At 39.1% G+C, this 25,654-nt stretch overlaps 2 protein-coding genes across 2 annotated transcripts in view; one reads left to right on the forward strand and one right to left on the reverse strand.

Moving 5' to 3' along the window:
* Positions 1-25,654, forward strand: part of ZAR1L (zygote arrest 1 like) — an 89,763-nt gene that overhangs the window by 40,387 nt on the left and 23,722 nt on the right. The window lies entirely within an intron of this gene.
* Positions 1-25,654, reverse strand: part of FRY (FRY microtubule binding protein) — a 260,730-nt gene that overhangs the window by 4,232 nt on the left and 230,844 nt on the right. Inside the window, exons 56-59 of the mRNA XM_038573337.1 lie at positions 25,223-25,372; positions 23,992-24,090; positions 21,839-21,922; positions 9,491-9,601 (exon numbers count right to left, since the gene is read on the reverse strand). Coding sequence (XP_038429265.1) covers positions 9,491-9,601; positions 21,839-21,922; positions 23,992-24,090; positions 25,223-25,372 — 444 coding nt within the window. The remainder of the gene's footprint in view (positions 1-9,490; positions 9,602-21,838; positions 21,923-23,991; positions 24,091-25,222; positions 25,373-25,654) is intronic.

Consider the following 25,654-nt stretch of genomic DNA (forward strand, 5'->3'; position numbering starts at 1 on the left):
TAATCCCATCCACCAGCAGGTCTGCAGTAGCTGCAGCCAGGTGACTCAGCCAGCCTACCTGGGGTCAGCCTTGCTTACCACCCTGTCTGAAACAATCCTAGCCCAGTCACAAAAGGAAGACACATGTCAATGCTACCCAGGGCAACTTACAGGTTTAATGCAATCCCTATCACAATACCATGGACTTTCTTCAGAGAGTTGGAACAAATTATTTTAAGATTGTGTGGAATCAAACAAGATCCCGAATAGCCAGGGGAATTTTAAAAAAGAAAACCATATCTGGGGGCATCACACTGCCAGATTTCAGGTTGTACTACAAAGCCGTGGTCATCAAGACAGTGTGGTACTGGCACAAAAACAGACACATAGATCAATGGAACAGAATAGAGAATCCCAGAAATGGACCCTCAACTTTATGGTGAACTAATATTCGACAAAGGAGGAAAGACTATCCACTGGAAGAAAGACAGTCTCTTCAATAAATGGTGCTGGGAAAATTGGACATCCACATGCAGAAGAATGAAACTAGACCACTCTCTTGCACCAGACACAAAGATAAACTCAAAATGGATGAAAGATCTCAATGTGAGATAAGGTTCCACCAAACTCCTAGAGGAGAACACAGGCAACACCCTTTTTGAACTTGGCCACAGTAACTTCTTGCAAGATACATCCATGAAGGCAAAAGAAACAAAAGCAAAAATGAACTATTGGGACTTCAAGATAAGAAGCTTTTGCAAAGCAAAGGATACAGTCAACAAAATGAAAAGACAACCTACAGAATGGGAGAAGATATTTGCAAATGACGTATCAGATAAAAGGCTAGTTTCCAAGATCTATAAAGAACTTATTAAACTCAACACCAAAGAAACAAACAATCCAATCATGAAATGGGCAAAAGACATGAAGAGAAATCTCACAGAGGAAGACCTAGACATAGCCAACAAGAGCATGAGAAAATGCTCTGCATCACTTGCCATCAGGGAAATACAAATCAAAACCACAATGAGATACCACCTCCCGCCAGTGAGAATGGTAAAAATTAACAAGACAGGAAACCACAAATGTTGGAGAGGATGTGGAGAAAGGGGAACCCTTTTGCACTGTTAGTGGGAATGTGAACTGGTGCAGCCACTCTGGAAAACTGTGTGGAGGTTCCTCAAAGAGTTAAAAATAGATCTGCCCTACAACCTAACAATTGCACTTCTGGGGATTTACCCCAAAGATACAGATGCAACAAAACACTGGGACACCTGCACCCCCATGTTTATAGCAGCAATGTCCACAACAGCCAAACTGTGGAAGGAGCCCCGGTGTCCATCGAAAGATGACTGGATAAAGAAGATGTGGTTTATGTATACAATGGAATATTCCTCAGCCATTAGAAACGACAGATACCCACCATTTGCTTCAACGTGGATGGAACTGGAGGGTATTATGCTGAGTGAAGTAAGTCAATCGGAGAAGGACAAACATTATATGTTCTCATTCATTTGGGGAATATGAATAATAGTGAAAGGGAATAGAAGGGAAGGGAGAAGTGGGTAGGAAATATCAGAAAGGGAGACAGAACATAAAGACTCCTAACTCTGGGAAATGAACTAGAGGTAGTGGAAGGGGAGGAGGGCAGGGGGTGGGGGTGAATGGGTGACGGGCACTGAGGGGGGCACTTGACGGGATGAGCACTGGGTGTTATTCTGTATGTTGGCAAATTGAACACCAATAAAAATAAATTTATTATTAAAAAAATAAGTCAATCGGAGAAGGACAAACATTATGGTCTCATTCATTTGGGGAATATAAAAAATAGTGAAAGGGAATAAAGGGGAAAGGAGAAAAAAATAAGTGGGAAATATCAGAAAGGGAGACAGAACATAAAGACTCCTAACTCTGGGAAACGAACTAGGGGTGGTGGAAGGGGAGGTGGGCGGGAGGTGGGGGTGATTGGGTGACGGGCACTGAGGTGGGCACTTGACAGGATGAGCTCGCAGGTGTTATTCTCTATGTTGACAAATTGAACACCAATAAAAAGTTTATATAAAAAAAAAAGGCACATAAAGCCCACAAAAAGGACACCCTGGGAGTGCCTAGTTCTGGTGACCAGGGAATGTACTACAAGGCTCCACAGGACACCTTCTGTATCAGGCTACTACTTTCAAGACCTAATATATAGAAACAGAATTATACAAAATGAGGGAAGAGGGGAGTATGTTCCAAATGAAAGAACAAGATAAAAAATCAGAAAAATTACTAAACAAAACAGATAAGACTTTGAAGTCATGGTCATAAACTAAACTTGAGTTTAGTAGTTTTATCTTTCTGTTGAAATTATAAGTCCTGAACTACTAAGAGAAAATACAAACAAGAACCAGTTAGAGTTGGAGAATACAGTAACTAAAATGAAATACAGAGGGAATTAGAGATGTAGAAGAATGGGTCAGTGATCTGGAAGACAGAGTAATGAAGAGCCCCCAAGTTGAACGCAAAAAGAAAACTGAATTTTAAAAAATGAGGATAAGTTAAAGGGCCTCTAGACAATATCAGTTTTACTAACATTTACATTATAGGTGTCAGAAGGAGAAGAGAGAAAGAAAGAAAGAAGGAAAGAAAGAAAGAAAGAAAGAAAGAAAGAAAAGAAAGAGAAACTTCCTTAACCTGGAGAATGAGACAGACATCCAGGTCCGGAAGTACAGAGAGACTCTAATAAGATGAACCCAAGAAATTCACATAATATTTAAAATGTCAAAAATTAGAGAATCTAAAAAGCAGCATTAGGAAGGCAATTAGTTACACTGGAGGGAAGCCTCATAAAGCTGTAAGCTGATTTCTTAGCAGAAACTTAGGATATATCATGCCACTTCCTTTTGGCCTGCACAATGCTGAAAGGAAAAAAAAAACTACAGATCTTCTTTATCCATTCATCTGTTGATGCGCATCTGGCCTCTTTCACAATTTAGCTATTATTGGTAATGCTGCTATATTGTGGTGCATGTGTCCCTTCACGTCGGTATTTTTGCATCCTTTGGGTAAATCCCTAGTAGTGTAATTGCTGGGTCAAAGAGTAATTCTACCTGTAACTTTTTGAGAAACCTCCACAATGTTTTCCAGAGTGGCCGCGCCAGTTTGCTTTCCTACCAACAGTTTAAGAGGGTTTCCCTTTCTCAGTATCCTTACCAATACCTGTCATTTCTTGTGTTGTTAATTTTAGCCATTCTGATTAGTGTGAAGTGGTATCTCATCATTGTGTGTGTGTGTGTGTGTGTGTGTGTGTGTGTGTGTGTGTGTTTTAAGATTTATTTGAGAGAAAGAAAGAATGAGGGGGTGGGCATGAGGAGAAGGAGAGAATCTCCAGCAGACTCCCTGCTGAATGTGGAGCCTGACATGAGGCTTGATCCACAACACTGAGATCATGACTTGAGCCAAAACCAAAAGTCAGATACTCAACTGACTGAGCCACCAGGTATCCCTCTCATCATAGTTTTGATTTGTATTTCTGTGGTGATGAGTGATGTTGATCATCTTTTCATGCATCTTATTTTAAGCGAAATAAGTCTGAGAAAGACAAATACCATATGATTTCACTCACGTGGAATTTAAGAAACATATGAACATAGGGAAAAGAGAAGCAAAAAAGAGAGAGGCAAACCATAATGGACTCTTAACTATAGAGAACAACCTGCGGGTTAATGGAGGGGAGGCAGGGGATGGACTAAATAGGTGACAGGTACTAAGGAAGGCATTTGTTGTGATGAATCACTAAATTCTACTCCTGAAACCAGTATTACACTATCTATAATTTAAATAAAAACTTGAAACAAAAAGTACACAATAAAGAAGAAAAAAAAGACTAACCTTTAGCCAGACTCATCATGAAAGAGAGGACTTGAATGAATAAAATCAGAAGTAAAAGAGAATTTACAACTGACAGCACACATTACAAAGGACAATAATAGACTATTATGAAAAATTATACACCAACAAACTAGACAACCTAGAAGAAATGGATAAATACCTAGAAGCAATCTTCAAGACTGAATCAGGAATAGATAATTTGAATAGACCAATTACTAGTCATGAAATTGAATAATCCAAAAACTCCCCAAAACCAAAAAATTCAGGACCAGATGGCTTCTTAGGTGACTTCTACCAAACATGCAAAAAAAAAAAAAAAAAAAAAAGTTTAATACCTAGCCTTCTCAAAGTATTCCAAAAATTGAAGAGGAAGGAATGATTCAAACTACTGTATAAGGCTAGTATTACCCTGATATCAAAATCAGACAAGCACAGTACAGAAAAAGATTAAAGGCCAATATTCTTAATTAATATAAATATAAAATTGTCAACAAAACATTAGCAAACAGAGTTCATTAATATATTAAAAGGATCATTTACCATGATCAAGGGGATTTATTTAGAGATAAAGAGATGGTTCAATAGCTACAAAATAATGTGATAAGCCATATTAACAAGATGAAAGATAAAAATTATCATCTCAATAGGTTTAAAGCATTTGGTGAAATTCAGCATCCATTCATACAAAAGAGCTCAATAAATTGGGTATAGAAGGAATATATATCAACATAATAGAGGTCATTTGTGACATACTTGAGGATATTATCATAACAGGAAAAAAAGAGCTTTTAGCTTTTCCTCTAAGATCAGGAACAAGCCAAGCATGGGCACTCTTGCCACTCTTATTCAACACAGAACTGGAAGTCCTAGCTCCAGCAGTCAGACAAGAAAAAGAAAAGTCATCCATATTGGTAAGGAGGACATTAAACCATTACTATTTGCAGATGACATGATACTATACATAGAAAACTCTAAAGACTCCACCAAAAAACTGTCAGAACTAATAAATGAATTCAGTAAAGTTTCAGGATACAAAATCAATATACAGAAATCTGTTACATTTCTGTACTCTACTAATAGATGAACTATCAGAGAAATTAAGAAAAACAATCCTATTTACAATTCCATAAAAAAGAATACCTAGGAATAAACTTGAGGACTTAAAAGATCTGCACTCTGATAGCTATAAGACAGTGATGAAAGAAACTGAAGATGAAAAAAAAAAAAAAACCAACCAAACAAACAAAACCTGAAGATGACACAAATGGAAAGATATACCATGCTCATGAACTGGAAGGATTAATATTTTAAAATGTCAGTACTACTCAAAGCAATCTACAGCTTCAGTGCAATTCCTGTCAAAATACCACTGGCATTTTTCATAAAACTGGAACAAATAATCCCAAGATTTGTGTGGAGCCACAGAAGAGCCCCAATAGCCAAAGCAATTGTGAGAGAGAACAACAAAGCTGGAGGCATCCCAACCCCAGAGTTCAAACTATACTAAAAAGCTAAAATAGTAACCAAAAACAGTATGGTAAAGAAACAAAAAGATGCATAGATGCTTGGAAGAGAAGGGAGGGCCTAGAAATAAACCTATACTTCCATAGTCAATTAATTGACAAGGCACAAGTATATAATGGAGAAGTAAAAATCATTTAACTAAATGGTGTTGGAAAAATTGGACTACTTTCTTATACCATGTAAAAAAATAAATGGATTAAAGATTTACATGTAAGACCTGAAATCATAAAAACCCTAAAAGAAAACATAGGCAGTAAACCAGTTTTTGCAAAGGAAACCATCAAAAAATGAAAAAGTAACCTATTAAATGGGAGAAGAGATTTGTAAATGATGTATCTGATAAAGGGTTAATCTCCAAAATATGTAAAGACTCATACAATCTGATAAAAAAAAAAAGTGGGCAGAGGACCTTATAACCAAGTTGTCAAAGAAGATATACAGATGGCCAATAGTTCAATGAAAAGATGCTCAACATCACTAACTGTTAGGGAAAATGCAAATTGAAATGAGATACCTCACACCAGTCAGAATGGCTAATATAAAAAAGACAAGAAATAACAAGGCTGGCAAGGATGTAGAGAAAGGAAGCCCTTGTACACTGTTGGTGGGGATGTATAAACAGTATGGAGGTCCCTCAAAAAATTAAAAATAGAACTACTATGTGAAATCACTTATTCCACTACTGGGCATTTACCCAAAGGAAACAAAGACACTAATTTGAGGAGATATATTGCAAGATTATTTACAATAGCCAAGATATGGAAGCAACCCAAGAATCCGTTAATAGGTGAATGGATAAAGAAGATGTGGTGGACACACACGTATGCTCTGGATAATTACACAGCCGTAAGAAGAATGAGATTTGCCTTTGTGACAACTTGGGTGGACCTAGAGGGTATAATGCTAAGTGAAGTATGTCAGGCGGAAAAAGACAAATATTATATAATATCACTTATATGTGGAATCTAAAAAACAAAAGTAATAAACGGAAAATCAGATTCAAATATAGGGAATAAATTTGCAGTTGCCAGAGGGGAGGAAAGTTGGGGTATGGGTGAAAGATGTGAAGGGGGTTAAGAGGCACAAAATTCCAGTTATAAAGTCATAGGCATGAAAAGTACAGCATATAGAGTAAATAATACTATAATAGCTTTGATGACATACGGTAGCTACAGTTATTGGGGTAGCATTCCCTAATGTATAGAAATGTTGAATCACTACATTATAGGCCTAAAACAAATATTGTATGTCAAGTATAATATTAAATTTAATATTAAAAAATTCATTAAAAAGATTAGAGAATTTTTTTTTAAATTTTTATTTATTATTTATGATTGTCACAGAGAGAGAGAGAGGCAGAGACATAGGCAGAGGGAGAAGCAGGCTCCATGCACCGGGAGCCCGACGTGGGATTCGATCCCGGGTCTCCAGGATCATGCCCTGGGCCAAAGGCAGGCGCCAAACCGCTGCGCCACCCAGGGATCCCTGATTAGAGAATTTTATATCATTTTTAAGTTTGAAAGTCAATATCTTAATTGCTTTTAAGCTACAGATGTTTTATATATTGTGTGTATGTGTGTGTAGCATTTAAAACTTACCTAGATTTAAAACAAGGAAAAATTCACTTTAAATTTACTAGATTTAAATAATTATACATAATATATATACACATGGTATGGATATATAATTTATTACTCTAAAGTGAAACATGTATTGCTTTTTAAATATGGGAAATGACAGGAGTTACATTTGCATGTGTGTTATTTTTTGAGCAGAGATGGACTAGAAGGTTCATATTAACATTTGCTAGAATAGCAAACTTTATCTTGACAACATGTCCTATCACTTGTATCAACTGTGTTCTTTTATCTAATAATTTGTAAGTCTGTGGAGGAAGCCTGGCTTGTGAAGAGGTCTTCATACCCCTCCCTTGAAATTGGCATTTAAAAGTATACTTAGAAACTACAGTCATTTCCTTTTTATCAAACCTAGTGAGAATATGGTAAGAAGGCTGTCATTTGTGTTTCCTCCTCTCCCCTCCTCTGACATAAGGTTTCTGGGGCTCCAACTTCACCCTAGCACTCTTGCTAGGATGGTGTCACGGACTCCTGGCTGGTCACGGATGACTGGCACATCTGGACCTTTAGTCCACATTTCTCTTCTGACCTCAGCTCCTCACATTTAACTGCCTGCAAGATGGCATTAAAACCTGGGCACGTCTAGTAGGCAGATTCAGTCCCTGAGCAACATGCATGGATATGCAGTGGCCTCAGTCGTCCTTTATCACCATGTCAGCTGTGGTACCATGTGCCACTTGGTCCATCTGAGATACAACCTGAACATCGCCCTCGACTCTTCCTCCTACTTCATTCCTCAGTTTCATTGACCTTTTGTGCTAAATAATCTCTCACATTTTCTGTCCCCTCTCCACACCTAGCACTTCTGTCCTGGTTGAAACCCTCATCCTTGTCTGAGCTATTTCAGCAGCATCGTGACTAGTCTCCTGTCTCCAGCCTATTTGTCATCAAATCCACCCTCCACATCCCTGCTAAAAATCTAACTAAAACATTCCCAAGCACAGTATCTTCCGTCATCTAATCCTTACCTATCTCTTGTGTCTGATTCTGGTACTCCTTTTTTTTTTTTAATTTTTTATTTGTTTATGATAGTCACAGAGAGAGAGAGAGAGAGAGAGAGAGAGAGAGGCAGAGTCATAGGCAGAGGGAGAAGCAGGCTCCATGCACTGGGAGCCTGACATGGGATTCGATCCCGGGTCTCCAGGATCGCGCCCTGGGCCAAAGGCAGGCGCCAAACCGCTGCGCCACCCAGGGATCCCTGGTATTCCTTTTTGATTTCCATTTCATATTCTAGCAATACTATATTGCTTCTTTTGGGAACCACTGGACTGCTCAGTTAAGCATCCTACTCTTGATTTCAGCTCAGGGCATGATCTCAGGGTCATGAGATTGAACCTGGGCAATTCTGTGCTGCATGGGTAGTCTGCTTCTCTTTCCCTCTACCCCTCGACCTGCTTGTGCGTGCACTCTCCCTTTCTAAAATAAATAATTAAAAAAATAAATTGCTTATACTCCTCTTTACCACTTTATGCTCATGCTGCAGCTGCTTAATTGAACATTCTTCCTAGCCTCACTTCATCTAACTTCAACTCGTTCTTTTTTTAAATTTAAATTCAATTACCTAACATATAGTAAGTACATCATTAGTTTAAGATGTAGTTTTCAATAATTCATCAGTTGTGTATAACACCCAGTGTTCATCACACTCATTCTTTAAGAATATGCTCAGGTGTGATTTTCTCCAGAGAGCATTCTTATTTCATCCTCTTCACTTCCAGTGAATTACGTGCTTGACATCTGTGCTCCCATAATATCCAGTGTACACCACCATTATTTTACTTACTGTGTTGCAATAGTAGTTCTTCACTTCCAGGAAAATTTTGGCTTACTTGGAAGTAGTATGTTTGTTACTTTTTTTAATTTAGAGAGAAAGAGAACCAGCAGGGGTGGGGGAGGGGCAGAGGGAGAAGCAGACTCCCCACTGAGCAGGGAGCCTGATCCAAGGCTGGATCCCAAGACCCTGGGATTATGACCTGAGCCAAACGCAGACACTTAACCAATTGGGCCACCCAGGCACCCCTGTTACTTTACTTTTAAAAATATTAAGGCATCCTAATACTAAGCAGGACAGGAGAACTGAAGAGAATCAAATGCCATATAATATTTCCTTCCTATCTGAATGTAAGGGCAAGTATGAAAAGGTAAATAAATATAAAGAAGAAAAACCATAACACAAGAAACTCTTTCAAATAAGGATGTCTGGAATCCGGGCCAGGAGCAGAGTGGGCCAAATGAGGCACTTTCAGAATGGTCCTCCAAATTTTGTGCCTAGGCTACAAGTCACTTGCTTTACCCTACCTAGTCCTAGCACTGCCAGATGAGGATAGAAGGAAAGACAATACATATGTAAGTCTTGTGTTTGAGCACATCAATTATATGGAAATAAAATGACTTGGACAGTTATAAATGGGATGGGGAACAAAAGGAAAGGAATGATTTCCATGGTAGGACTTGGGGTCAGGAGGTGTGTGGCTCACCTCTGGCATGGAGCTGACTTCGTGCACCTGGCCGATGAGCTTACAGTAGGATTGAAAAAGCAGCAGCAGCTGGAAGTGCAGTTTATATAATCTCTGACACAGTTCCAATTGCTAAAGAGAAGTGTGCATGGGAAGAAACCGTTATTAAAGATCATTCTTGTATAACAAGTGAAACCTTGGTGGAGAAAAACATTTTTTTAAATCAAGGAAACATAACTAGCTGTTATATTCCAGATGAATCAGAACAACAAAACCCAGTCAATAAATACCAGTGAGAAATTCACAGTATAATAGAGAATAGTTCCTGGAAGATGACTAATTAGGAGTAGTAGCTGTAAAGGGACCCAGTGAATTACCAAATTTCCATTATACTTGCCAATTACATATCTATAAGTTATAGCTATGGTCATCTTAATTGTGGTTATCTTAGTTTTTATAAGATAACATTGTTTTAAAAAGCAAAAAAAATATTAAAAGTATATTTGAAAGGCAAAACCTTAAGTAATTCTAGGTGTCAAATTTAATAATTCAGCAATTTGGAAGGTTACTCCATGTGATAATTTTGGCTGCCATTTAGAGGGTAGACACTCATTGCAAAATCTGTAAACACAACAGTCCTATGAACCTCTAAGGTGTTGTATCAGTTTTAGTGACAATGCTTCTACTCAGGTGCTCAGTAAATATTTGTTGAATTACAGAGATAAAAAGGGGCTACATATACCTACAAAAAGGAGAAATTAAGGGAACATTCAAAATTTTCTATGGAAAGAACATAAAGGAGTCATACAAAATGTCCTTGAGCTCTATAGATACCTCTTGTATTTAAAATGTTTTCATTATATGGCTTGTGTATATGGAGGGAAAAGTAAATCTTAACTCCAACACCAATGATCATACTACTCTTTGAGCTGTTATCTGCTTGTAGTGGCCTCTATATGTTGCCTGTTTTACTCCAAGAATGAGTTAGCTCCTAGGTGGTGGATGGAAAAGAGCAGCCTTCACAAGTAGAATATCCTGGCTCAGCAGTCACCATTGAAAGTGGGTTAAATATGTGGCTTCAACTAAACATGTCACTGTTCTGTTTTCAAACATGGTTAAGTAAGGATAAATAGGGCCTTTCTTTTGCTAATGGGCTATAAAGAACTCAGCTCAATATTAAGAGCTACTGAGGTCACTTAAAATTGTTCCGCCAAATCAGTTTAGGGAGAGAAATTACAAGAACTTAGGTTAGGCATTAGGAAGAATATCCTATTATTATAATCTTATTAGAAGAATCTTATTAGAATTTTGATCCTTATTGTTAAAAATCACCAAAGTCCATGCTAAGGCTATGCTGAATGAAGTTTTCTTTCTCTTGTCCTTTCTCTGGCCCTGGAGGAAAAATAACCATTCTAGATTTAGATTTAGATTTATTTGATCTCTTAATACTGATACTGAACATAAGTTTAAAGAAGTAGCTACACTCATTAGTTAACCCAAACTAGATCTTTGGTTGTTTTTGCAAAGCATTTTGTTCTTTTGATCATTTAAACCTTTATAGAAATCTTTTAAAATCTGGTATAAAAGATAGCTGCCAGAGACTTGAAGATAAATATTGTTTAAAAACATAATGTTACCTCCACAACTTAGGGGGAAACCTAGCTATGAAAAATGTGACCTTTGTTAAGTGTCTGATAAGGCTGGTTATTGTTGAAAATATCCCAGACCGTATGAGAGTTCATAGTAACTTAAGTTTCTTACATTGGGACAAAAGCAGCCCCCAATGCTACTAATTCCCTGCACATCTCAGTCTACCAAATAAAATAAAATGAAATGCAAAGGGGAGAACATGCTAAGAGATATAACAGTAACCATAAAAATAAGATTTGTTATGGGTCCATGCCTAAAATGGACAAAGAGTATGAAAGAAAGTTAACTTACTGCAAGAGATTCCATTTGCTACACAGCAAGCATGGCACAGGAAACAAAGGAAAGGAAAGAAAGTACAGGGTCAGTGTAATGCATGCAACAAAAAGCATGGCCCTCTTCCAAGAGCAGAACCGTCAGCAGTATTAGCATTGCTTGCCCAAACTTGATAAATGGTTGCACGTCTTGTACCCATTCAACATGCACAGCGGTCCAGTTAAAAAGAAGCTTGAATGGGAAACATGTCACTGAAAAATATAATTTGTAATCATTTAGATTCTCTGATTAGTTGGTTTACATTTTGTCAGTATGGGAGACCAGAAGTCAAAACTTTTTTGCTTGAAGATATTAGTGTTTAACTGTGAATAATATGTGAAAGGAGTAAAACTGTGAGGAGACCAGCTGAGTAATCTGAAAGAACTGTAGCTCAAACTAACTATACTATTGCTACCTGTTAGTTAAGGCGGAGTCTTTAATCTCTTTGGCTTCATATCTGCTAAACTATGACTATCCAAATTAACATATATAATTAACAATCTATGTGGCATTTTCTTCAGAGTCACATTGCCTTTCCCCTTAAGAATATTTCATAGGGCTGTGAGATATAGTCATTTCAAAGGATCTTGTCTCAAGTGTGAGATAAGAGAAGTAATTTTCTTGTATTTCATTTTTAATAATTTCCTCAATTTCTAAAAATAATCTAGAACTAGAGGGTAGTTTAGAATAACATAAAGCTGTAACTGAGCGATGTTCGATTATGGCTTCCATTTATTGGAGTCATCGTATCATAACCATAGACTTGGCTTTAAGGAAAGTGTGGGTGTGTGGGAAGATGATCAGAATCTGACAGAATATTAAAAAAAATCAACTTGGCCCTTCCTAATTATGGATCAATATATCTGGTTCTGGATCTGCAAAATATTTAAAGACATCTCCAATTCAGTTTCTAATCCTTGATAGGAAAAAACACTTATTTTAAAGCTCTTTCTAAAAAAAAAATCTCTGGGTTATTATCAGTTTAATGTATTACACTTAATATAAGGTACAGTACACACACAAAACTTTTAAATGATTAGTATCTTCAAGCATGAAGCCTCACCACTAGTGACCTCCCCAATCCCTCCCCCTGTCCTCCAAGGGTCTCTTTCTGGCCTCACCTGTTATTAATATCACATGAGTTGGGCACACTGATGACTATTCTGCTTTTTGAGTAGTTTTTTGGACCTTGGCCATAAAAATCTTTCATAGGTTTCAAAGCTAAATATGTGAAAGCCTGTGATGTAGATGACACAGTCCGAAGTATTTACTATTTTCAAGAAAACTTTATGCTGGGGCAGCCCCGGTGGCTCAGCGGTTTAGCGCCTGCCTTTGGCCCAGGGTGTGATCCTGGAGACCTGGGATCAAGTCCCACATCGGGCTCCCTGCATGGTGCCTGCTTCTCCCTCTGCCCGCCCCCCGCCCCCCCGGCCGTCTCTCTCTGTGCCTCTTATGAATAAATAAATAAAAAAAATCTTAAAAATAAAACTTTATGCTTTGATGTTTTTATAACCAAACCTTAAGTACTGAAAAAACTGCTATTTTTCTGTTTTCCAAAACACAGCTGTAATCCAAGAAGTTCATCAGATCAGTTAAAGCAGAATGTCCTCTGTTCAATAAAGGCAAATGAGACTTTTTGACTCCAGCTTGGTGCTGAGGAATTTCATTGTCAACGAATTCCTCCCACTCAGTTCTCAAGGCACAAAACTGTATTTCTTGGGTGATGGCCAACTTGACGCACACCAGTTTTCTGTATTCTTAAACGCTCCTTTTTAGGTAGGTTGGTGCAAGCCGCCTTGATCTTTATTATCTCAGAATCCTTCCTAGGCCACAGGCTGGGGTCTTGTCTGCATTTAGAACTTCCAAAAAGATAGTGAAAAATGCCCTTTGTGGGGGGCGTATTATGGAATATGTTAAAACGTTTTATCCCTCCTGTACTGTTTTCCTGTATCCAAGTTTTAAGAATAATCCCTTCATAAGTCTTTTTTAAAAATTTTAAAAAGATTTTATTTATTCACTCATGAGAGTCACAGGGAGAGAGAGACAGGCAGAGACACAGGCAGAGGGAGAAGCAGGCTCCACTCAGGGAGCCTGACATGGGACTTGATCGCAGGTCTCCAGGATCACACCCTGGGCTGAAGGCGGCGCTAAACTGCTGAGCCACCCGGGCTGCCCCCTTCATAAGTCCTTTATGAATGTATTTATGTTTTGGTGACTTAAGATTCTTTTGAAAATGTCATGGTAATGTCATTTTATTTGGTCATAAGGATTTTCTTCAAGCCTTGTTCCTGTACTGCTAATATAACTTTATTTATAAATTGGGTTTAGAGGCATGTTTTCTCAGAATGAGAAAAAAATATCAAGAAACAAAGACATTAAGAAATGATAATAGAGGGTAGCTTAAAAGCCCAGAATAATCTAATTTTTGTTCATTAACAGTATCATAGCCATTCTTGTTTTTCTGTATGCTGCTTTGAAATGAGTTCTATGCTTATGACGTAGACAGGTAAAAAAATCGGAGAAATTTTTACCATGACAGAAGCTATAATGTACTGTAATAGCTATTATTTTCATCATATTTAATCTCTGAAAGCCATTAGTTTAAACGGGATCAAATTTAGACAACCTAGCCTAATGCTGCAGCTTCCTTACCCAATAATACATAGATGCGTCTAATCTCTTAAGTAGGTATAAACAGTATGTGCTTGCCTGTTGCTAGTATCACTTGAGTCTGGCACACTGATGACTATTATGTTTGCTGAGTAGTTTTTTTGGATTTTGGCCATGGATATCTTTCAAAGCTTTGAAAGACAAATACCTTTAAGCCTATGATACAGACTACACAGCCTGAGGTATTTACTATTTTCAAGAAAACTTTAAATTCATCAGACACTTTCTTTTAATCAGCGCAGGGAAGAGGATTCCTTACACAAGAGTAATTGACTCTATCTGGAGGATGATGTTTAATGGGTTATAGTTCAACTGCAGAAACTGCAACTTGTCTTGTTCAATTTGTATAAGAACAGAGGTTGCAGGCTTCTTGTTCATTGATTATGCAGGGACGGGAAGGACCTAACTGAGAGGGATAGTGTCCAAAAAGACCTAGTAATTGGAATGATGATTTGAATATAAGATGAAATGTAGTAGGGCTAAATGGAAATTATTACACTTGAATCTGAAGAGTCAAATGTTCAAGTTGTCCTCAGAAATACCTGCTGAATTAGGAGTGTGCCAACTAAAATAACATAATGAGTGAAATGGAAACAGCTCCAGCTTTGCCGGGGCCAGCTCTGCAGGACCCAGGAGGTGAGCCATATTCATTAGTTACAGGGCTCAGACTCATGGTGCCATCCTAAGCACCTGGAGCTGGGGTTCTCCCCAACCCATATTTCTGTTAACTTAAACTAGCTAGTGATAGCCACTCTAGATGAATTCCACAGGAAGGGGAAACCCAAATTCTTAATCAGAAGTGCTGTTTTAGGTCATGAATAGTTTTGTTCCTGCGCTTGTGCAGGCTGAGGAAACATGGGTAAAGCAGTTTCTGCAGATCACACTCCTTGTCTTATGTTCTAGTCAGTGTATGCTGTGTGTTATTCTAGGAGAATGGCTATTATAATCACCCAGAAGCCTAAATCATTTACTAATCATGCCTGTCTTTTAAAACAAGCCTTCCCTCAAAAATTCTTCCCAAGTATTAGAAACACTATTTTTAAGAAACTGTTTTTACATACACTGAGAATTCTTGAAAGTACACCCGAGTAAGCAGGTTGAGCAGACAGGCACTTGCTTGCGTCTTGTATACATGGAGATGTTTCTCACACAGGCAAAGGAATAACACTCTCAAGCAGATGCTAGTGGGTGGCCCCTTTTTCTTGAAACATACAGCCCCTGTCTATCTGGCTTCCCCATTTAGAGGCCTTAAGTACAGAGATACATTTTTCTATTATAAGGAAAACAGCAGTCCAATCATGATGATTGGCACCCAGCTCTTGCCTTCAGGGTTAGGAATTCAATGTGCAGTGGGAAATGGTGGACAGCAGACCAGAGGGGCAAGCTCGCAGCTGCCCTGTAAGAAGGCAGGCCCCATGTCGCTGGCTCTTCTTTTTCAGAAATGGCATACTGTTGTAAAATTTTTATTTATTTATGATAGGCACACAGTGAGAGAGAGAGAGAGAGGCAGAGGGAGAAGCAGGCTCCATGCACCGGGAGCCCGACGTGGGACTCGATCCTGGGTCTCCGAGATCGTGCCCTGGGCCAAAGGCAGGCGCTAAACCGCTGCGCCACCCAGGGATCCTGTGTGAGTGATTTTAATTTTAACTTTTGTTAAGTTTTTTTCTCATTTAACTTTTAATGCGTCTCAGAATTGTATGACAGATTTTTTGGTCAAGTTGTTTCCATTAAAAAGTACCGATTTAAAAAAAACTAATAAAAGTGCTATACACACACAGCCATACACACACACAAAGACAAATGGTCCGCAAAACATTCTCCTTTCCTTCTGAAGGTTTTACGATACATTGTTATCATTAACCAGCTATTAAATTTAAATTGCCAATTGACACAAAAAGTTCTGAGACCATTCTTCCACCACTGATTAAGATTGGGGTGGCAGGTATTGGGGATAATATTCATTTAGCCTTCTGCTTGGCCTTGCCAGCTCCAGCTGCCTTCTTGTCCACTGCTTTGATGACACCCACAGCAACCATCTGTCTCATGTCACCAACAGCAAAACAGCCCAGAGGAGGATAGTCAAACTCTCAACAAACACAGGCTTGCCGAGAACCATATCAATAATGGCAGCATCACCAGATTTCAAGAACTTGGGCCCATCTTCCAGCTTTTTTCCAGAAGGAAGATCTATCTTCTTCCTTAGCTCAGCAAACGTGCAAGCTATGTGAGCTGTGTGACAATCCAGCACAGGTGCATATCCAGCATTGATTTGGCCTGGATGGTTCAGGGTAACGACATGAGCCATGAAACTGGCTGCTGCCATTGGTGTCACCAGTCACATTGCCACAATGAACATCTTTGACATATGTTCTTGACAGTAGAGTCTACACTGTCCCCAGGAAGAGCCTCACTCAAAGCTTCATGGTGTATTTCAGCAAACTTCACTTCAATTGTAACACTGACTGGAGCAAAGGTGACCACCATGCCAGGTTTAAGAACACCAGTCTCCACGTGACCCACAGGGACAGTACCAATAACCATCAATTTTGTAGACGTCCTAAAGATGCAGATGCAAGGACTTGTCAGTTGGTGGACAAGTTGGTGGCAGAATGCAATCCGGAGCTTCAAGCAGTGTGGTTCCACTGGCAATCCCATTTTTATGGGTGACTTTCCATCCTTTGAATCAAGGCATGTTAGCACTTGCTCCAGCATGTTGTCACCATTCCAACCAGAAATTGGCACATATGCTGCTGTGTTGGAGTTGTGACCAATTTTCTTAATGTAGGTGCTATATTCCTTAATGATTTCCTTGTATCTCTTCTGGCTCTAGGGTGGCTAAGTGGAATCCAATTTGTTAACACCAACAATTAGTTGTTTTTCACCTAGTGTGTAAACCAGAAGGGCATGCCACAGGTCTGCCCATTCTTGGGGAAACCTGCTTCAAATTCACTAACACCAGCAGCAATGATCAGGACAGCCAGTCAGCCTGAGATGTTCCTGTAATCAGGTTTTTGATAAAGTCTTTGTGTCCTGGGGCATCAGTGATGGTCACACAATACTTGCTGGTCTTGAATTTCCACAGGGAGATATCAGTGGTGATACCATGTTCATGTTCAGCTTCAGTTTATCCAAGACACAGGCATACTTGAAGGAGCCCTTTCCCATCTCAGCTGCCTCCTTCTCAAATTTTCGATAGTTCTTTTGTTGATCCCATCACATTTGTAGATCACACGACCAGTAGTGATAGACTTTTCCGAATCTACATGTCCAGTGACAATGATGTTGATGGGAGTCTTCTCCTTTCCCATTTTGGTTCAGGTTTAATGGTGGTTTTCACAACAACTGTGTTTTGGCAGGAAACCCGTTGCTAGTGATTTTAATTTTTAAATATCAGGCCAATTAAGAAAATATCATACAAGCATAATAAAACATGTCTGTGAATGGGGTTACAAGTGTCCAGATCACCTGTGTAACCTTTCTACATTATTTTGATGTCTGCAACTTCACGTTAAGAATAAAAGAGAAACTGGATAACAAATATTCCACACCTAGCAAGGAGTTATACTCTCTTCTACAAACCATTCCACAGTGACTTCTCACTTATGCCACATGTTTGGAATGACCAGAAATCAGCTTGTGGCAAGGACCAGATGGCGCTAGGTAGGGCTTGAGAGTGGGAAGACTCCATACACCTATGTGTACACTCTCTCCATTCTGGCAGACTGACCTAAGATCTCAAGAATTTACTTTGCTAAGTTCAGTAAACCAAGTACTAATCCTTTCCTAAAGACACATTTCTCTGAAACAGAAACACTTGTGTAACAATCATTGGCATGGTTATTCTGCAATCTACATTCAGACAATGATTCTGTGAATCATAAGGTCACTTTTCATCCCCATTCCATTTGTCTCCATGCAAAGGATGCTCAGAGTAACTGACAACTTCAAGGTGTTCCAGAAAACAGGGAACCTGACTAAACAAAAGAGTTGGAGAGAATCACTTGAGGATAAACTGTGCTCTGAGGTCAAACACTTGTTGGGTTTTACTTTGGGAGAGAAACAAATAAGTAGCTCTAATTGGCAAAATAATACCTGCCAACTCTGGACATAAGATCATTGTTTCATTGGAGTGACAACATCATCCATGGTCAAGGCCCATCTTTAGTATTGTGTAAAGATTTCCCCCTCATTTGCCCTGATAGCCCATTTTTAGCCTTGAATGTTATTTGTGATGGGAACACAGTTGTCTTTGTCTCTACAGTCCCCACTGTGCCCAGCCAGACCTCACATTTAGCAGTGGTTTAGGTAAGGTGGGTGGGATTAGAGAATGTGAGGTTTAAGCTGCATGCCCAGTGGCCAAATTACTTCCAAAGTCTACTAACAAAACAGAATTTAACGGGGTATCCCAGTGATTTAAAGAAATCACCCAGCCTTGCCTGATTCACCCTCTCTGAAAGATGGTATACAATTTGCTTTCCAGGCCAGCTTCAACCTCAGAATTGTCATATACAAAGGGCCAAAAGCATCTTCTTCAGGACATCTGTTCATTGTCTGAGTTCTCTGGTCATCAGTGTGTCCATGAGCCATGCAGGGGAACTGTAATGCACTGAGCTAATGCCAGTAATGGGAAGAGAGCAAGGTTGGTTTTGCAAAAATGCTGGACACATCAGACTCAAAATTTGGCCTTCTGTTGACCTTTTCCTAACAAGCCCACTCTCCGCCCTGCTGGGTGTTTTATGCAGGTTCCTAAAACCATACAGACATTTAGACAGATGCTGGATATTCTCCTCTAGCTGTTTTCTATGTGTATGTTTTTACCTTTAAACTAAGTTAGAGTAAGTTTGCCCTCTGGGAGACGGGAGAACCTGGCCTGGAGAGGTAGCCTCTTAGCTTCAACTTTCTTATCTGGGAAAACTATTCCAAGGACTGCTGTAAAAGATCAAATGAGATTATATATGTACGGTGCTTGAAAACTATTAGTTTCTTCTTTCCATGTTTGTATTCTCAAGGCTTTATTATAAAGCTAACAGAGTTGCCACGTAGAGATACTTGAGTGAAGAAATGAAGTCTAAAAACAAGAAAAGGGATGAGAAGAAACAAGACTACAACATAGATGCACAGAAAGGGTGGGATGAGGAGGAAATGAAAAAGAAAAAACCAGCAAGAAGTGAAAAGGTTAAGCAAAAACAACAGAAATCTTTCGTGGAGGAACATGGAGAAGGAACAGGTGGGGCGGGGAGGAGCAACTGAACAAAAGAAACCCGCAAAAATAAACTATAAGCACAACAGAGACACATACTTGAAAACTGGAATGTTTGGGAAATAGGATAATTTAACTGGAAGTCCTGAGTGTGTAGATTTCACCAGGAAGCTATACACAAATGAACAAATAAATAAGATTTTTTAAACTCTTGTCCTAAAAAAAAAAAATAAAATAACCCTTGTCCTAAAAATCTGCAACGTATTAATGCATTTTCCTGACTGAGACTTGATTATAGAGAATATAAAAGATTTAGATGATTGAGGGTAAATGTTTAGGTAACTATTTTTATAGTCCATGAGACAAATAATACCATGAGCTGGACTAGGTTTTTGCTAATTGTAAGTCATAACTTAGTAACTTTTCTCTAGAATGAATTTATTTTAATAGCGGAGAATGGGGTAGGGAAGATTAGGCCTGGAATCAGAAGGCATGGGTCCTACTGGGTAGCTAAAAAAAATCTGTAACATAGCTGGTGTGTGTGTGTATGTGTGCGTGTGTGTGTATACACACACATATAAATTATATATATATATATATATAATGCATACTGTATTTGCCATATTGCTTCTGGGGTATGCTCATGGCACTGAATAACCAGTGAAAATCAGTCACAAGTCATTTGAGGCAGCACATCACAGATGCATACACAGGGACTGATGGAAAGGCTAGAGTCTGTTGTAGTTTGAATGGCACATTCTGCTACACTTACGGGATACAGCTCATGTGATGTCATAAAACCCATATTTAAAAAATGTAATGTAGATAAACCATTTGGTATGTACATTTGTCTGTTTCCAGAAGTTGTGGCCAGTCCATGTTTTTGCCTATCACCTATCAACCATGAAGCTTTGGAGAAGTCAAGCTTATCTAGAATGGGGCTGCCGTTGCCTGCCTTGCTTCCCACACCCAGGAAGATCAATGACTTAGGGATATGCAAGTTTTCTGTAAGACACAGTGTGAAATATAAATGTGTCCTCAAGAAGGGCAGTGATGTGGAAATGCTACCCACATGTTAAAACCCTACCTAGATATTTGTCAGCCTTGTAGTTTGCTTGTTAAATCTTGTACTTCTTCACTAACACTTACCAAGGGGCTCTCACCTAGGGACTCACCCACAGTAAGGACAGTTACTCTTGGGACTACAAACTTGTTCAAAATAATCACTAGATTGAATTGAACCACGAGTACTCTGTTGAAAATTTTAATCCCTCTTTGTTTTGTTTTGTTTTTATACCTTAGAGAAGCACTGTTTCTAACATAGGAAGATGGTTTCTCATCTTCTGAAGGGTACAGAATCCAGAATGCTTTTTTCGGTAGTGGTGATGTAATTCCAAGGTAGCACCTGACAGGGCAGCAGCTTCCTCACCTGACTTCCCTAATCCACTCTGGCACACTTCAGCCTTTTTTTACAGTAGAATGCAGGAGCCTAAATCTGATGATCCCCACCCATTAAAACATTTCAATTGCGTACCATTGCTGTTAAGATAAACACCCAAGCCCCATACAGTCTGGCTTCTGCTAGCTTCTCCAGACTCTTAAACTTTTCTCCAAGTTGCTTTCTGCACTAGCAGCCACACAGGCTCTCTTCAGTTCTTGCAAAGGGCCATGTCCCCTTACTGCCTCAGGGCCTTTGAACAGGCTCCCTACTCACTCCCCTTCACTGGCTACCTCACTCTCCCTTCACTTGGCTCATATTTGAGATCTCCACTTAGATGGCACTTCCATGGAGAAGTCTTCTCAGAACTGCCCTCCCCATTTGATCAGGTTCCCTTGCTACCATCTTGCGTAGCTTATGGTTCTTTCCTTAATAGCACTTAGTGCCATTTGCACCTATATGATTTTTGATTAATGTCTGTCTCCCTGACAAGATTGGAACCTCCACAAAGGTGCAGGCTTGTCTGTTGTTCATTATCATATCCACCACGTGGACCACATGGGAGACACTTCGTACGTGACTGTAGAATGAATGATTTTAATCCATTCATAGTCTTCTGCCCCATTGCCTTGACAATACAGCACACATTTACAAGTTAGCTGGTCTGAGGTGTGTACTTAAAGCAATTCTAAATGAGAAGGAAAAAAAAATCTGTTTTAGAGTAATTGCTGAAAGATCACCAAAGATTTCTTTCACTGAAAACAGTGATTTGGTGAAGAATGAATGAAATTTGGTTTTATATTCTAAATGAAGAGCAGATTTATTAGAAAATGATTAGTATAGTTAAATGATGTCCAGCAAAAAAGATCATTTTTATACCTCTGGTTTTCCAAAAAAGATGACTCCCCTTCCACAAATCCCATCAACACACAGTCATGCTTGGCTTGAACATCGGTCTTACTCTATTGGCTTCTTGGGGATGTATGGGGTGACCCATTGTGTGTCTTCCTTTCTCATGCTTTGTGCTTCTTGGGTGGATCAAAATCAACACACGGTGTCAGAGCACAAAAAAAGATACATTCTAACAGATTTTTATTACCTTTTCTTCCGAGTCCCCTGGTTGACAGGTAATTACTCCATCTCTTGATCCTCCTGCAAATGTTGCCTTACAGTTTGCAAGCCACTATTGTCAGAAAGATGCAGACATAGGTAAAATCAGTGATGTCCTGAGAACATTTTTATCATCAATCCTGTCAGAGAAAATTGATTAAGCTTCTAATCACAGTACTATAAAATTTTGCTGTAATAACTTTTTGAAAGTATTTTTTTCTGGTTAAAGATGAACTATTTGAGATTAAACAATCTATTCATATGGGTTCAGTGATGCTCACTTACATATATAATTTCAACATTTCATTCATTCCTGGAGGATGGTTTCACCAGACCATTCATTCCTAATTTATGTATAAACTTGAAAAATCATATATACTTAGAAACCTTTCATATGATTGAAATTTGGAGAGAAAACCAATACTTCCTCACAGGCTGGGTGATTCCATGGACCATGCAACCTGACTCATGGCCCACCTACCTCTCTGTTATATTGGGTGGCTTCTATGAGGGCAGGTCTACCTTAATGTAAGAAAGGCTGTTAAAATAACAGCTCAGCTATTTAGAGGTTCCGCCATCCTTAAAGTATCTGGGATAATAAGTAATACAAATGTGGAAAGGAACCTCTGAGCACAAAACAGTAAGCACTGAAGAACTGAAATTCATATCTGACATCAAAAGATTAGTTTGTTCACCAAGTAGAAAGATTATTATTAACTGATGGAGAAGCTGGAAAGCCACGATCAATAAAGAGCCCCAGAAAGAGAAGACAATGGGAATTGTTATAGTAGCATGTCAGACAGAACTCTCACCCTTGGATAGGATCATAAAAAGATCAACAGCAACAATAACAACAAACAAAAAGCAAGTGATTTTATAATGTCTTCTGTGTGTGAGGCACTGGGCAGTTATATAGGTTATTTCTATTTTAAAGGTAATACTGTGTTGTGTTTAAAAGCATGGACTTTTGAATCTCATAGACCTGGGATTCAATACCAACTTTCCACTTCCTAGCTATTAAGGACAATAATAGCAACTCCAAGGTAGTTGTGAGCATTGCATGATTTAATTTAAGAAATATAGCTCTTATCAGGTTGTTGGATACCTAGATAGGACACAGAAAATGATACATGCTATGACTATTATAATTGTTATATCCTTATAACAATTCCACAAATTAGTTATTATCACTGTCTTATAGATGAATCTGAGATGAGGAGGTAAGTAACTTATCCAAGGTCACTAACCCTTAAGTAGCTGAGCTGTGATCTGAACCCACGTCCATCTGATTTCAAAATTCATGCCTTTTCTATAGTGTTTGGCATATTATAAGAAGTGTCCCACAGATATTACACACAATTACTTGTCAGAAATCAGGGGGGTTCTGCGGGTCTGGTTTCTGGATCATTTCCGTCTCTAACATTTTACAGTCTAGAGCTATGAAGGAAAAAGAGAGTAAAGAGCAGGAGTTGAGACCAAGAGAAGCAATGGGGTCAGGGAGAGGCAGCTACTGACAGTAGTTAAAAGGAAGAAAGAGCTGAGACCCACCCCATCTAGTTCCAGGTGAGGCAAACAGTGGGAGGAAGTAATTAACAATTGTTAATTGTTAATTACAATTATCTCAGATAAGTTAATGACATTGACAAGGAGATATATCAAGCAGATACCTATGTTTCCCAGTTTCTGGGTAGGGGAATTATGGGGTTAAAAATGAAAGCTGCAGGGATCCCTGGGTGGCTCAGCGGTTTAGCGCCTGCCTTTGGCCCAGGGCGTGATCCTGGAGACCCGGGATCGAGTCCCACATCAGGCTCCCTGCATGGAGCCTGCTTCTCCCTCTGCCTGTGTCTCTGTCCTCTCAATCTCCCTCTCTCTCTCTCTCTCATGAATAAATAAATAAAATCTTTAAAAAAAAAAAAGAAAGCTGAAAGCCTCTTTCGTAGGCATCATTTCTGTATAATCCATACTGTTGACAGTTCTACCACTATTAAATTGGAATTGCAGTCCCTAACAGAGGAATAGATGAAATCTGTCTTCTTCTAAAGATCCTTTCATAGATTAACCACAACACCTCCCCAGGACTTGCACTGGTGGGGTTCATTTGATTTTAACTGAATGTATGTGCACAGAAACACAAAAACTTACTGAGAGAGTGGCTTCTTTTCTATTGTTGTAGGTATCCAAATATTCCTGCAGTTCTAAAACACTGAACTTGAGCTTGTCCAGAAGTCCACAAGAAAGGAGCTAAAGACAGGAAAATCATTTGTATATAAGCAAATAGAAACATAACCAGACACAGGCATGGCTACAGAGCTAGAAATGAGAAGTATATTTAGAAATAATGTAAAGTGGGGACCAGTGCCTCGTTTATAGTGAGTTGTACAATGTATAATTTTGCTCTACTATAAACTGCAATGGCAATTGAATACTAGCTCTCTAATCCAAATCTCCTATGAAAATACCCAGTTTTCTCTGTATTGGTACAGACACTCAAATCTTAACAAGTGTTCTGTAGGAGCCCACATTAAATACATCCATTTTATGCATGAACTGCAGTATCTTCATATAGTAAAACTCCAAGTAGTGTGAAAACAGAACTCCAAACAGACTTTCAAACTGATTTTATAGTTAATTTGAACTTTAATCATTTATGATAGAATGATTTCTCTTATTGTATTCCTTGCTGCAAGGTAGCTAACTACCAAGTTCTCGGAAAGACCAATTCTTCAGAGACTTTTGAAATCAAAGCACATCTGCATTGGTTCTGAACTCAGTAATTACTCAGCATATGAGGCGGTTGTGTGATATGCATGGGGGCATAAGCCCTCAAAGAGCTCAGCCATCAGGCAGGCTTAGAGTTTTATATTCATAAAGTCATGATTTAGTCAGCCAGAGGATGTTCTAATCAACCCTCAAACTCATCATTTGCAGTTTGGGCTGGATGAATCCCTCCAGGGGGTGATCAGTCTCTATCTGAGACTTGGGAGTGAGGAAAATGAGTACATATCACCTCTGAAGACCCAGCTGGCTGGCCAACCCGGCATTGTGGGGACAGTCTAGGTGAGCTCTAGAGGTTTACTCACCTATTCATGGCTGTCAAAACCAGAGCTATTGGAGAGAGGTGCCAAGGACACAGAGGGAGTACTGAGGTAGATTTTTCTCCTGATTCTCTGAAATGACTTGGCTTTAGCTAGTAACATACAGTCATTTCTATGCAGACTCAGGCCTTTGGGGGTCATGTCACAACATGGCACTGCTCGCAAATACCAACAGTATCTTTCAGACAAACCACAACACAAGGATGCTCCCTGGGGGTTCCACACCTTAGTAAGCTGGGCTGGTCATTTGCCACCAGAGCAGGATTGGGGGTACTCACAGTTTCAGCATCCACAAAGAGTGTAGGACATTCGGAGCAGGAGGTGAGCATCTGAGAAGAGCTGACAAACTTGGACCCAATTCCCCGGAGATTGTCTCCAAGGTAACTGGCAGCATCACAGGTTAGGAAGCAGAACCTTTTCTGAATATTCTGAAAGGCAGAATAATTATCATTTTTAAAGGGCAAGTTTTAACTTAGGCACTAGAAAAACCTATTTTGTAATCTTTATAAAAATATCAAATGAGCATGGGTCCTCAGGGAGAGGCGGAGGAGATAGGGAGTAGAGTGAGTGTTGGTCTTAAGTAAATAATCACCTAGTGTGGAAAAAATTTCTTCTTAAAGTGTCATTTTCCAGAATGTAGATGCTTCTATAATCTTTAAGTAAATGGTGCTTTTCTTTTTGCTGATGCTCAGAGCTGGTCAGCAGCTTGA

The sequence above is a fragment of the Canis lupus genome, chromosome 25, assembly GCF_011100685.1.
Source record: "Canis lupus familiaris isolate Mischka breed German Shepherd chromosome 25, alternate assembly UU_Cfam_GSD_1.0, whole genome shotgun sequence".
NCBI classification, from domain to species: Eukaryota; Metazoa; Chordata; class Mammalia; order Carnivora; family Canidae; genus Canis; species Canis lupus.